Genomic DNA, 14,939 nt, shown 5'->3' with positions numbered 1-14,939 from the left:
ACAGAAATTATCTTGTTGACAATTTAGGCTTCTGGTTTATGTGCTTATTTAATGTCTATTCTGCATGACAATGTAAGCTTTGAGAGAGCAGGGTTTTGCGTGTCCTCATGTAAAACAATACGTGGCACTTAATTAATGCTGCATTATGTTTGCTAAATACGCAAATGGAAGAATGAATGCATGCATGAATGAACTGTGAAATAAAGCAAAAGAGTTAAAAGAAATCCACCCCCAGAGTAGGTTCCTGCAGCTACGCTTCGGGACCCTCCGGGGGTCATATTCTGCCTCTTCTATTTGCCCTGGGGTTCCTTGGGGGGAAAGGTTTAGGAAGCACTGCTTTTATAATGCCCAGTTCAAACCCATCTTCTTCAGGAAGCTTTCTGGGATCAACCTAGACAGACGCGATCGCTCCCTCCTCTCATCTCTTACTCCGCTGATCACATGTGCGGTTGTAAAAAGAACTCCGGAAGGAGGTTGGAAGAATTGGGTCCTGCGCTGGCTTGGCAGGTCACTATCCATGTACCCTTCTGAGGCGGGCACTGTGCTTAGGAGAAGATTCCCTACGAGAGGATGACGGACCCAGAAACAGCAATGTGAGATACCAAGGACCTAGACAACCTTCCTAGATCAAGATAATGGACCTGGACCAGGAAATTCCCCCAAAATTCCTTAGCTTGAAATTGTACCAAGTATCTGGTGAGAAAGAATTTATTTAAAAGATCAGAAATCCACTGACTCATATTCATTCTTTCACTTGAGAAATATTTAATGGATCTCTACTAGGGGCAGTAGACACACAGTCTCTGCCCTTCAAGAGCTCAAAGTCTAGTGGAGGAGAGACAAAATACACAGATTTAAAATACAACGTGGAAAGACCATGAGTTCTTTCCAGATAAGATGCTGCCACTTGTATATGTGTTGATTAACTGTATGTTGTTCTTATTCCAGGGGTATTTTCTGGTACTGCCAATTAATTCTTGTTATTATTCTCATAGACTCCAGAGATTGTTATATATCTCCCAATATCTTTCTCCCCTTTCTCTCATCTCATAGTGATCGAATCTCCATTTGTAACTGGGCATATGCCACTCTGACAGAAGATCATATTTGTCAGACTCCCTTGCAGCTAAGCATGACCACATGACAAAGTTTAAGACAATGTGATGTGAGAGGACGTGAGATGTGCAATTTCTGGGACATGTTCTTAAAGAGTGAGACCATTCCCCTTCCTCCTGTCTACTTCCACCTGGCTTGTTACAACACGGATAGTGTAGCCAGCCATCTTGCGTGAAGCAAATGAGGAAAACATGCTAGGGACAATGAAGCAACAAGGTAGATGATCCAGGGTGTCAAGATCTTTGTGTGACCTCACAGAGCAGAGTGGAAATAAAGGCTCTGAACTGTCGACTTCTAGGAGTTTACGAGAAGTCCTAAGATTGTTATGCTAAGCCAGTGTCAATTGGAAATTCTATTACACAAACGCAAACCCAATTTTGGCCAGTGTAGAATTTAGCACTTGGAAATAAATGGCTGCCCGTGAGAGAACCTAAAATATGTGACACTGATATAATCAGGCTATGGGCAAGAAAGACTCAGGCATTGGAAGCTGGAAAATTAGCGATCTGTGTTATGTCGCGACAAAAACACTTGATAACAACTATCACCCCTGCTATCTTGGAAGACAGAGCACCCGCCAACTATGATTTTTGGTTTTCCAGTTTTACTGAGATATAACTGACATTTAACACTGTACTCGTTTTAGGCGTACAATATAATGATTTGCTATATGTATATATTGCAAAATGATCACCTCAGTAAGTTTAGTTAACATTTATCACCTCACATAGTTAAAATTTTTTTTCTTGCGGGGAGAACTTGTAAGATCTACCGTCTCAGTAACTTTCAAATACGCAATACAATATTATTAACCATAGTCGCCATGCTGGTCATGACATCTCTAGAACGCCAGCCGTGGCTTTACTCTTGGGGAAAATGGTTTGAGATATTCACAATGATGGTGCGTGTTAATGACTCCTTACTGTTCCGGGCAATCTTATGAGAGAAGTGACCTCGGGCTGAAGTTAGTCTAGCAGGGATGGAAGGAAGTACATGTTCGCTAAGTGAGGTTTTCTCTGCCTGCAGCCTGAACGCTAAAGTTGATTAAGACATCCTTAATTTGGGGCTCTGTGGGGTTGGAAAAGCTGACTGCCTTACCCCAAATGACAGCAGATGTCATGGATACAGTCAAAGAGCAGCCTTAAGAGGAAATAAGGATATGCTCACATGCATTTTTTAAGCACTTTCCATTAAGCATTTTCTAGCAGACAGTGAAAGCCAGTCCAGGGCAAAAAAAAAGAAAGAAAAAGAAAAAAATCCGATTAAGAGCACTGCCTTCCTCTTGACTCAGACAGCCTCTGGGAAGTTGATTAAATTGAGAGAGAGGAACACTGACAGGATACAGACTCTTTAGATTTAGATGCTCAAAAGCTGCTCTGTCCAATGTGGTAGCGCCGGTCACATGTGGCTGTTTAAATTTAAATTAATTAAAATGAAGTGCAATTTAAAAATTTAGTTTCTCAGTCACACTAACCATATTTGAAGTGCTCAAAAGTCACATCAGGCTCCTGGCTACTGTATCCAAGCAGGACCCAAACTATTTTTCATCACTCTAGAAAGTTCTGTCAGACAGCACTGGTCTAGACCAGGGCTTAGCAAACTTTTCCTGTCAAGGGCCAGAGAGTAAATATTTTAGACAAAATGGAGGCTGTTATGTGGGTACTTCAATAACCATTCAGAATGTAATGAATTTAAGTGGCAAAAGCCATTCTGGGCTCACAAGCTGTACAGAAACAGGTGGTGGGACAGATTGGGTCCACGGTTCGTAGTTTTCCGGCCCCTGGTCTAGACAAAACCTTCAATTTGTGCATGGAATTAACTCGAAGCAAATGCAGTTCAAGACTGCCAAATATTAGAAGAAATCTTACTAGCTGTAAACCTCCACGTCCATTCACATGCCTTAACATTTCAACCCGTAAGATTTAGCAGATTATTCCATCCTCATCCCAATTCTAAGAAATAGGTACATTTACAATGAGGACAGTGAAATGCAGAAGCTATAGAACTTGCTGGATATGAGATCCAGGCAGCTGAGACACAGAGCTAGCCCTCAGCCAGCCCGCCAGCCTCCCTCTCCAGAAGTCTGGATGTCAACTCACCCATCTCCCCTCTAGGTGGTGAACACTCTTAGGTCCACAACCTCACTTGTCGTGTGCTCTGTTGTGATGATGCCCTCTACCTAGGCCGTGCGAGCTAAATATTTGCTGAGTAAACCAAGGCTTTGGACATGCTTAAAAGCCCATGGAAGATACACATTCAATGATCATAAATAGTAAAAAGTCTTTCCAAAGATGAGATTTTTGACAAGGGAATGAGGACTGGCCAGGAGGGGCTGGGGACCTTTAAGAGAAGAGCTGAAGTGGGAAAAAAAACCGACAGAAGAAACAGGGATGGTGTCAGAGGGCGCCCACAGGAAGCAGACCCGCAGAAGGACTCCTACACAGTCTGTTTTCTCAGAAGTTCTGTCGCCTTGAACCTGAAGCCCCAGTGAGAGCACAGAGCTCATTCGTCTCTCCTAGGAACAGGCACGGCCAGGATGGGACCCTGTCCAATACTCGACAGTTGAGCCCCAGCCCAGATGGCCCTGGGAACGCCATATGCAGACAAGCCTTCTCTCTGCTCGCCACGCAGGCGGCGGGGGAGCCTTGAACGCCCAGGCGGGCTCTGATCAAGCAGGTGAGGAAAAAAATTGAGTCAAGGAACAAAGCCTTTCGAAATTTGTTACCTAAAGAGAAATAATATACCTTTGAGGCTTCCAAACAAGAGAGATATTCTTGAGAAGATGATTCTAAAATGTGAAACATTCCTTTATATCAATGGAAATTTCCTGAGGTGTGGAAATTTCCCCTTTCAAACCCTCAGGAACCACCTGCTTTAGACTGAAGCTAGGCCCTTCGCTTCCACTAATGCTGTTTTTCAATATAAGAGTTCATTCAGCGTGGAGCCAAGCCTGTTTTTCTTCATTTGATACAAATCATTCGTGTTATTTTATTTTCTTGCTTTTTTGGCAATGCTTTCCTAAAGACATATGCCTTTCGGGAATCTGGTTTGTAAAATCGCATATTGCACCATGGGCTAGGCCGAGCGTTAGTAATGAGTCATAGCTAATTACACATGCAAATCCACTGGGTAAATGTGGATGCTCAATTAGCGAGCTAATTATGGTAAAAATGGAATGTTTGATTCTGTATGCGCAGGTGTTCTATTCTGTCAGTAAAGCACCTCTTTTTGTTAAAGTGGAAAATGTAGAATTCACGTTGAACAGTCATTAGGCAATCACGTGCCGTTTTGTTTTTTATAATGGCTGCTGTTTATCAGGTCCTGATTATGTGCCAGATGTCGAGGTAGATACATGCTTTATATCACATCGCCAAGACCTGACAGAGAAGCTGACAAGACACAGAAATCTCCTCATTTCACTGATGAGGAAACAGAGATCAGAGAGGCAATTTTAAACCAAGATTCAAATTCCAGCCAATCTACTTGGTATGATGCAGTCCTGCATCTTGGTTAATTTCCTTCTCAGTTAAAGGATTCTTGGCAGTCTAATGTTTTGATAATGTGCTATCTGGAATTTTAAGAAAAATTTCTAAATATTAAGAAAAGATATTTATGATTTGAGTGGGACCAACTTGAGGGAAGAAAAGAGACTTCTTGGATCATGTATTTCTTACGAGTGCATTCACGCCCAGTAATGCTATGTTAGCATAGTTTATGAGTTTATAAATTTAAAGGCATGCTGAGCTTTAGCTTCATAATAAAGGAGTATCTGCTCACGTATGCATCCAACAAACATCACCAGGAATCTCCTCTATGCAAGGCACCATGTTAGATGCAGCATGGGCATGGTGATGAGTGAGATACCATTCCTGCCCAATTAGGATCCAAAGTCCTCTGCTGCTGCTTCTCAGAAGCCGTGTGTATCTCCCAAGCACAGGACTCTCTGCTGTCAGGGAAATCCATGGTGGGAAAAAGAAGCAGTTGTGGGACAGGGACTAGTCAGGTCTGAAGGTGATGCTGCCTGCCCACCCTCAGACAGAAGCTTGAATACACAGCCCTCTGAAGTGGCAAAACATGTCCCCGTGGATGCCTCATTTCTGTGGCAGGACTCAAGCCTGAGCTCAGAAGTGAATACTCCTGATTTTCGATCCATTTCAGATGCCCACTAGAATGTCTACAGTTGTAGAGCTATGACTCCTAACGGGAAAACACAATCACCTAGACGAGCTGAACTTTGCGCTTTGCCGACTGCTTTTATCTTCAAGACTCTGCAAGCTTCTGACATGGACACAATCTGAGGACCGAGAGGCACAGATGGCAGGAGGGAGGAAATGAGGTTAAGCGGTTTGCATTTTGCAACAAGTTAGAGAGAGACCAGGATTATGCTGACTTCTCATGTTTATTTATTCTGGGGGTTAGTTTCTGTGAACTGAAAGTCAGATCAGAAGTCAGCCTAGAGATAATCATACTAAGTAAGTCAGACAGAGGAAGACAAATATATGATATCATTTATACGTGGAATCTAAAAAATAATACAAATAAACTTATTTACAAAATAGAAACAGACTCACAGACTCAGAAAGCAAACTTACAGTTACCAAAGGGGAAAGTGGAGAAGGGATAAACTGGGGGCAGGGGATTAACAGATGCACACTGCCATATATAAAACAGATAAAATAATGGAAACGAATATATGCGTGCATATGTGTGACTGAAACATAATGCTGTACGCCAGACATTGACACAACACTGCAAACTGACTACACCTCAATAAAAAAAATTTTAAGTAAAATAAAGAACAAGGAGTTACTGTGCAGCACAAGGAACTATATTCTATCCTGTAATAAACTATCACGGAATAAAAAGAAAAAAGAATATAGATAGGTATGTCTATAATGTATGTCTGCATGTATATGTGTAACTGAATCGCTTTGTTGTACACCTAAAACTAACACAATATTGTAACTCAGCTATACTTACATAAAATAAATACAATTTGTTAATTAAAAAGAAAATAAAAGAAGTCAGCTGCTCTGATGCAGTCCTACCGACTGAATTCTCCTAAACCTTGACTTTCTCATCAGCACACTACGGAGGGAGCGCTAACTGCCTCCAATGCTCCTTTTCTCGTGCAGTTATGTACAGTTCTGAGGCTTGGCCCAGAGCCCCCGGGAACGTATCTGCCAGGGTCTGTCCCCAACTGGGAGGCCTCCTAGCCCCCGAGAACTTCAGGCTGCTGCGTTTCAAAACAGTCTAAGCAAAGCTTCCAACCACCACGAACCTCTTAAGGATTCCACAGACAGAAAAAAACCCAAAAATCCAAAAACAAACAAACAAAAAAACCCAAAAACCAAAACAAAACCCATACTACTGCATCTTTTTATCATAATACACATTATGTCTTAGATAGAAGTATTTTCTTAGTTTTATTCTGCTCTCTGAAATAGTAAGTATGGGGAAAACTGGCAGACAGTATTAATTTGGAGACATGGTTCAAAGTGGGAAGCCACCAGTATCAAATGCCTCTTTGAAAAGAATGTGGTAGGTTTATAGGTGCGTGGGATAAACTAGTAAGTTATAAAAAATAGAATGAAATTTAAAAGCAGCATCAAAAATAACATATAGCATATGCTGCCTTTACAATGACTATATATATACATATATACGTACACTGGATTCTCATTTGCAGAGAAACGCATGGAAGAACACATTACAGACTTTTCACCACGATGTCTCCTGGGCCGTAAGAAGGGTGCCTTCACTGTGAGGAAAGAGGACTTCGAATTTCATGTCATACTATTCTCTCCTCCTTGAGTTCTTTTTTTTTTTTTTATGAAGAACATGTATTCTTTGTATTAAAATGTTTTAAAATTACAGAGAGGAAGTCATAAAAGCTCATCATAACAAGGTGGAAGGAAATGGTGAAAAATGAAACATTCCACCAGTGTTTAGTGATACCTGCTTCTGGGCTTTGGGTCACGGCAGTGGAGCAAACGGAAAAATGTCCTGCTCTTCCGTAGTTTATGTTCTCCAAATAACAAACTCAAAAAAAATATATATATATATATATAACTGTCATAATGATGGCAGATGTTCAGTGACTGGTGTGATAGAAGAAAACGCAGGGTGAGGTGAAGGGGATGGGGAAAGCGAGGTGTCACAAAAGTGGCACCAAACCTACTATTCCTGGAGCAGAGGGAGTAGAGGGCGAAAGACCAAGTCCAAGAGGGAGGGCCCCCAGCCCGGCGCCGAGCGTGCCTACAGGGCCTTGTTGGCCGTCTCAACAAGGAGAGCGGAAGGCCGATCCACTGCAAGTTTTTGAGCCAAAGAGCGCCGCGGTCTGACATTTTCGACAGCTCATGCTGGTTGCCGTGCTGCAAAGAGACAGCGAGGGTCACGGGTGGAAGCGCGGAGACCAGTCAAGAGGATATTACAGGAATTCAAGCAAAAGCCCCAGCTGGCAGGGGTGGAGGTGGTGAGAACTTGCCAGATACTGGATAGACTTTTGAAGGTGAAGCCAAATTAAACATGACTTCAAAGTTCTTGGAAGAATGCGAGGAGAGGGACTGGAGGCAGCAAACATTTCTGGGAAGTTTCCTGTGAAGGGGAAGAAAGACGCTGGCAGGAGTTCACAGGGCCAGTAGGGTTAAGAGGATTGATTTCAGGATGGGAGAAATAACAGCATGTTGTAATGCTGGTGAGAAGGGGGAAAGCGCAGGAAAGCCACGAAGAGTACTACGGATGAAGATGGAGGAGAGAAAGGGGAGGATGCTGGTGCTCTGAGCCCGAGGTGGCAGGCAGGGAGGGGACCGGTGCACTGGTGGGGACCCTGGCCTTAGCTGGGATGTAAAGATTCCATACTTAGTGTAGGAGTCTGTGAACTGGTTCATGCACCTCCCACCCTCCTTCTCTCCCGAGCTCTTTCTTTCTGTCTCTCTCCACTTGCTTTGGAGTCCTGGGCCGCCAGCCTTGGAAGAACCCTACCACAGCTGCCATGTTGGAGAGACCACGTGGAGACAGCAGCTGAGCAGCCCCAGCTGCTCCGCCCGCAGCTGTTGAGTCTCCCGGCACCAGACCCCTCTCAGGCACCAGGCCTGTGCGGGGGGAGTCCAGCCCCGGCATCGGCTGCAACTGTGAGAGAGATCCAGCTCCAGAGTCACGTCACTGAGCCCAGCTATGGAAGTCTTTGCTTCCCTGATTGCATGGCATGGTGGAGATCCCGCAATTGGATGGGTTGGATTGAACTAAAGGTGATGGCCAGCTGGAGAGTAACAGAAAGGGGCCTGGAAGAGGCAAGGAGTCGGGGAGCAATTGTTGGAAACCCTTGAATTTGAACTTGCTAAACTTTTGCCACATTGGTATGACACTGAATTGTTTGATAACTAGATTTGTGTTATGTACATCCCCCTCGGGGCTAACCCAGGGCTGTGAATAAGAGAAGGTACTTCCGTGCCATTGTTTTACAGACCAGCCTTCAATGGGAATTTCTCTAACAGGCTTACAATCAAATAGCCCCTTTCTGCAATTTCTGAAATATTTCTAATTATAGGCTAACCTCTGTAGGGTGTAATTAACATGGACATCAAAGTTTCATTCTATAACAACAAGAAAAATTTAAGTACCCACTTATGGAAAAAAGACTTTTTATCATTTACTTTCTACCATTTTAGCCCAACAGACCTAGTTTTCTAAATAAAATAAAATGATACAAAACAGTCTTACATAAATCAGGAACTAAGAAGCTACTATGCATAATGGCAGGCACCAAAGACCATAAGATATTAAATCTTATTTGACCTTTTACCCTAGTCCCTTTTTTCCATACAATCGGCACACTTTTCCTGTAAAGGGCCAGTTAGTAAGTATTTCGTTTTGCAGGCCATACCGTCTTTAACACAACTACTCAACACTTCGAGTAATTTGCCAACGAAGTGCAGAAGTAGTTACAGACCATATGTAAACAGAAACACAAACAATAAAACTATTTGTGGGCACAAAAATTCTAATTTCATATTACTTTTATGGGTCACAAAATAGTATTATTCTTCCTTTGACTTTTTCAATCATTTGAAAATGGAAAAAAACATTCTTAGTCTGTGGGCCATACAAAAACAGGTGGCAGGCTGTAATTTTCCATGCCGGCCCTAAACATTGGTGGGCTTCTGAGATACAAATGATCTATTTTTGGGGTGCAAAGACACTGGTTGGTTAATCTGTAATGATTGAGTTTTTTTTTGGGGGGGGATTAGGTTTCTTTATTTACTTAATTTTTTTAATGGAGGTACCAGGGATCGAACCCAGAACCTCAGGCGTCCTAAACACGCACTCTACTGCTGAGCTGTATCTTCCCCTCTGTAATGATTGCTTTCAATTTCAGCATGATCTTCCAGTTTTTTAAATAATCGGTTTTGATTAATTTAGTCAATGGATTCCTTATTATCTCTTTGGCCATGAAGAAATTTGCTAGAGTTAAGAGCAGCTTCATGGTTTTAGTTTTTAAATTGCTTAACTAATGTTACATTTTGGCGGGTTCCCTCTGACACTGGTCCCCCGACTCCTGCATCAAATTCACATGGCGAGAAGCATTTTAGTACTAGCTGGGGATTTATCAGTGGAAAAGTTTGATTGTAAATTCTTATTCTGCCACCTAAGTGCTCTCTCACTTTTGCGAATCACTTTCCCTCACGAGTCTCTTGACTTCTCAACTGTAAAAGGGTTAGAATGTGGGTCTCTTTTGGGAAACTACTGAGAAAAATAGGTAACACATTTACTCATGGAAACCGTCATCCCAAATTAAGCAGCATTTGGTAAGCATCTAATACGTGCACTAAAAATGTCAGGAACATACAACACTTAATTCCTAGCTTGCTTTCTCCACTTACCATTATACTGTATTTTCTTCTGTCATTCAATATTCTTTGAAAAAATATGATATGATGGTTTTCTAATATTCCACTTAATGGGTATACCACAATTAATTAACCCTTTCCCAACACCGGGCATGAGATATTCTTTCCGTCATACTGCAAAGATGATCTTTGTAAACAGTGTGCCACATCCCTGACCATTTCCCTAAGAAATTTCTAGAAGGGGAGTTTCCATATCAAAGGATCTGACATATAACTATTAATAAGACTGAATAATTTCCTTATGCTTTTTGGCCTTTTGTATTTCTCCTTTTGAAAGTTGTTTTCATGTCTTTTCCTATAAAAGATATCCCAATTTCTTTTTCCTTAAGGAGGAAGATATCAGAATTGAAGCTCGAGTTGACCAAGGGTCTCCCAGGTAGAAGTGAGTGCCAGGCTCAGTCTAGGTAGAGCAGAGGGGTCTGCAGCATGGCTTCTGGAGTCAGGCTGCCCAGCCATGACCACAAACTCCTTAACCTCTTGAGGCCCCTGCTCCCCTATCTGTGCCTCACAAGGCTGCTTTGAGAGTGAAATCCAATCAGAGACACCCAGCCCTTAGCAGGATGCTTAACTTGTAGTAAGTGGTCCATAAATGCGAGCTCTCCATTACTATCTATCCTATCATGCCATCCCCCAAGGGGCAAAGGCAGATGCGGGCATGGGCTTGCATAAAAATAGACGTCTGAGTTTCTAGGAAATGAAACTCTAAGCTGTTGTTTCCTTTGTAACTTAGTGCCCCCTGGTTAACTCTTAATTAGACATGAGACACAAAATGAGCCCTGGTACCAACATTCGGATCCAGAAGTCAGAATGGGTTCCTGGTGAATGCACTCCGTTGTGTCTGATTTGGGCAATGGAGTAATTTCAGAAAAAGGCCACTGATGCCTTTTTCTGACTGATTTTTGGCACGCCTAATAACTGGCACAGCTTGCAAAAAACTTGAACATGCACCATTATCTGAGCCTCACGATGGCCTTGCAAGGCAACTGCAGAGGTAACGTAATGCTCGTTTTATAGTCAAAGAAAGAGGCTTGGGTCATAAGCCCAAGATCCCCCAGCTAGGGCCCGGGAGAGCCGGCACTGGCCAAGACTCTCTGCTTGACTCAACTTCAATCTGGCTCCTCTCCATCATCAGGCCTTGAGCTGGGCTTCCAGGTCCATCTGCCCAGTTTTAGCACAAATCCTATTAGGTGCATTTAGCAAGAATCCCTCACCACTGATATCTGATCAGTCTTGATGTCCAATCAAACACCTCAACACTACCATCCCCAAAGTGACGCCCCATCTCCCTGGCCTGCTTTCCGTAAGAATCCCATTAAGTCGGTTTACCAGAATCCCCTGTACCCCTGAGCTTTCCCTTAGTAATCTTCCATCCACCGGCCAACCCCCCTCCACTCTGCATCCTCCCATGCCCACGCTGTATCTGGAACTGAGCCCAGTCCTACACCACACCAAGGTCTCTTTTCCCCCGACTTCAGTAGTTTCTGAACAAAATCTGTTTTCACAGCTTTAACTACCGTCCGGTTCTGGTTTTCCTTGACAGCACGGGAGGCCAGGTTCCCTGTATTCTGAACCCTACGTGTTCCACACCACCCCCCACCCCCGCCACTGCCCCACTCCACATATACTCATTCAAAAGCCACCACAGGCTGGAAAAAGCACAGAGTAACTTCAGTGATTTCTATGGTTTTCAAGCCAAAATTTGGGGTGAAAAAATTAGACCCATGGAAGCTATTTCCCCAACTCCAACATCTGCTCCTTCTCTGGGCAGCACGCATTAAATCTGTCTTGTTGGACAGAGCAGGTAGTGATGACTCTGCAATGGAGAAATCCCCCCACGATTCAGCTTGATTGTGAAATATCATGAAAGTTTTCCTCAGCAAATAACCCAGCTACAGATACTTAAAACATCTCTCTTGCCAGCCGGTTTCAGTTCTTCCCACAAAAATTACAGATAATGCTTTTTAGGGATCTCTTAGCTGCCTTACCATAATTAGTCTTCTTCCAGAATGAAGCAGAGAGGTCTGGTTGAAGAGAGCAGAGCATGAGAGGCCTCGAAAGCAGCCTGAGATGGACCCAAGAGCACCGACTAAGACAAAGAGAAAACACCAAGCTTCACATTTCAGAGACAGCAAAGTACTGTAGCTTCAAAACGTGCTGAGAACATCGCTCTAATCCGTGCTGTTGAAAACTCAACCTATTGATCTTACTTACTTCCTCAAAATTACACAGACTAGAGACACAGTTCAGAAAACCATTTCTAAGATCAGGGAAAGTCTGACTTTAGCTTTGTAGAAATGACATTTGAGACCACTGAAACTCTTCTTTAGATTCTAAAAAAAAAAAAAAAAAGTTTTTTGCATACAATTTGGGTTCCTTCTCCTTCCCTCCCTGCTCCCTGAGAATGGCTCCTACCCTTAGTTACTTCAATTAGCTGAGTTTGTCCCAAAGTTTAAAATACCTTTCTTGGTGGCATGGAGTGGTTCGAGGTCTGGAGTCTTCCGAAGGGAAGAGATGTGCTGTAGGAACCTACCGTCACAGAGACTCCAGGCTGGCAGCCCTGGAGTTCCCAAGAACAAAGACAAGGTCGGGGGCTGGGGGAGGAGCATGACCACATAAGCTCAGACAGGAGGTTTGCATGAGCACCAAGTTCCTGTTATTTCTACACCACAGCTGGGGCAAGTTATGTCTAAATCTCTGTAGCCTGCCACACCAACTTCCTTGTAGGCATTTCTCAACCTCAGCCCTACTGCCATTTTGGGGAGATAGTTCTTTGTGGCATCATAAGATGGTGAGAAACATCTCCAAACTGTACCTAGTAGATGCCAGGAGTGCTGCCTGTTCCACTCCAGACAATTAGTTATCTCCAGACCTTGCGAAACACGCTCTGTGGAGCAAAAGTGCCCCAGACTGGCAACCGCGTCTAAATTTCCCTTGTTCTGTCTCAGGCGCAGTTGAAAGGGACTCTGGTGGCTAGGCAGGGGCGCACCTTCCAGTTGGTTCAGTCACTTCAGTGAAACGAGGGCAGCTGCACTCGCAGGCCAGTGTTACATAAGCCCTGCTTCTCAAAGTGGGGTTCCCGGGACAATCATTCCCTTCTCACCTGATCACTGGGGGCTTTGGGGGTAGAACCAAAATGGCGATAGTTACGTTTAAAGTTCTTAAGCCCACCTAGCTGGCCTGGAGAGCACTTGAAAAATGCAGTTTGTCATGAGGAAACCAGCTGAGAATGAACAGGCTTAATCTACTGGATTGAAAAGTCAAAGTGCCCCAGATCGGCTGAGATACTATTAGATACAATAATAGGTGGTCTTCTACGAAATGCCAAAGAAACAGTAAGAACCTACTATACAGTATAGGGAACTGCATTCAATATTTTATATGCTGGGAAAGAATCTGAAAAAGAATATGTATGGATGTATAACTGAATCACTATGCTGTACACCTGAAGCTAACACATTGTGAATCAACTCTACTCCTAAAAAAATAGGTGATCTTTACTGAGGGTTTATTATGAACCAGACACTGTTTTAACTGCTTAATATGTATTATCTCATTAAATACTAAAAAAAAAAAATGAAGTAAATATCCTACTTTTTTTTTCTTTAACAAATAATGGAATTAATGCAGAAAAGATAATAGATTTTCCCCAGGTCACACATCATGTAAGTGATATTCATACAAGCAAAAAATCAAATGTCTTCTTGACAAACCACTTTGCCATGCCAACAATACGTAAAAATCAGTAACTTTCTAATATTTAAACAGTAACTGATTCAGACTGGTGATAGGAGAGCTCTCGTTCAAAACAGCAACAAAAATACAAAATACTTCGGAAGAAAACTGACATGAAAAGCTTAGGAACAAAGGAGAGGGCGGAGGGGCAGGGGATGACAACGCTTTACCTCGCAGGCTGCTTGCTATCCACTTGCCCCTCCACATCCGCTCTCCACGCTTTCCCACCCTGCTCTGCATCCCGGGAGGCTGAGAGTATGAACTTCATCAGTAGCTGGTGGACTTCCGGTTGGGATGGGCCAAAGGGGAGAGAGGTTGAGTAATGACCCCTGGGTTCCCTCCCTCTCTGAAGCTGTGGGCTGTCTGTCACCCTCCAATAAAGTTCTCATCGGGTGATGCTCTCCTCATGACCATGTTTTCTGTATTCCACTAATCGTTCCTTCCCTTGACACTTGAGGCCTGGGGCTGTGAAGACTCAACCCTTGAAATGCTGCACCATTGTTTATGGTCTCCCCAAATCCTGTCTGACCTGTCATTAATAGTCACTTCGCCAAACTCATCAATTTCTTACTTTGAGTGTGCCACTTGTTTCCTGTCAGGACTCTGGAGGATGCGAAGAAGATGTAAACAGATGAAGAAAAATATATCGTTAATAGGGCTAGAGGTCACAACACTGTAAAAAATGGAAATTTTGTTTAAATTGATTTGTAAATGCTGTGCAATCCCAATAGGATTTCATGCGTAACTTGCCAGATTGATTCTAAACTAGGCAGCATTTCAGAAATCAGTTAAACGTTTTTATCACAAAGATTAAGACTAGGTTATCCATAAATGTCATCTCCTCTGTACAGTAAAGGGTACGTTACCAGATGTCTGTTATAAAAAATGAGGCTGCACTGCCTACAACAGCACAGTACCAGTACATCGGTGAGAGAGAGGAGACAGCAAAGTTAAGTACAAGCACATATGGAACATTAGCTTAAAGTCATACCAACAGCAAAAGGAACTATTAAGATAATGTTGGGCAATTGGCTGAAAGTTTAGAAAAAATTAAGCTGTAGTCCTACCTCATTTCTTACATCAAAATTAATTTCATATGGCTCAAAAATTTAAATGTAAGACATTGAGCATTAAAAGTACTAGAAGACAAGATTGGGTGCATTCAGGGTGCTGTGGCTGTAG

General features: G+C 42.9%; 2 protein-coding genes across 5 annotated transcripts in view; both read right to left on the bottom strand.

Moving 5' to 3' along the window:
* The window catches only part of TLR8 (toll like receptor 8), a 53,333-nt gene extending 41,222 nt beyond the window's left edge, over window positions 1–12,111 (bottom strand). For both annotated transcript variants that reach the window (XM_014566337.2, XM_032475564.1), the window contains exon 1: window positions 12,011–12,111. The gene's annotated coding sequence lies outside the window, so the exon portion shown is untranslated. The remainder of the gene's footprint in view (window positions 1–12,010) is intronic.
* TLR7 (toll like receptor 7) overlaps window positions 1–14,939 on the bottom strand; it is a 36,028-nt gene that overhangs the window by 7,904 nt on the left and 13,185 nt on the right. The window contains exons 1-2 of one of the 3 annotated variants that reach the window (XM_006193069.2): window positions 12,484–12,946; window positions 12,011–12,111 (exon numbers count right to left, since the gene is read on the bottom strand). In XM_006193069.2, the coding sequence (XP_006193131.2) occupies window positions 12,011–12,111; window positions 12,484–12,631 (249 nt within the window). In that variant the 5' untranslated portion in view covers window positions 12,632–12,946. Of the gene's footprint in view, window positions 1–12,010; window positions 12,112–12,483; window positions 12,947–14,939 lie in introns of those variants that run through there. The other 2 variants (XM_032475561.1, XM_032475562.1) reach the window with 2 other exon arrangements.

The sequence above is a fragment of the Camelus ferus genome, chromosome X (assembly GCF_009834535.1).
Source record: "Camelus ferus isolate YT-003-E chromosome X, BCGSAC_Cfer_1.0, whole genome shotgun sequence".
Lineage (NCBI taxonomy): Eukaryota > Metazoa > Chordata > Mammalia > Artiodactyla > Camelidae > Camelus > Camelus ferus.
This window is presented reverse-complemented; position numbering and strand designations above follow the sequence as displayed.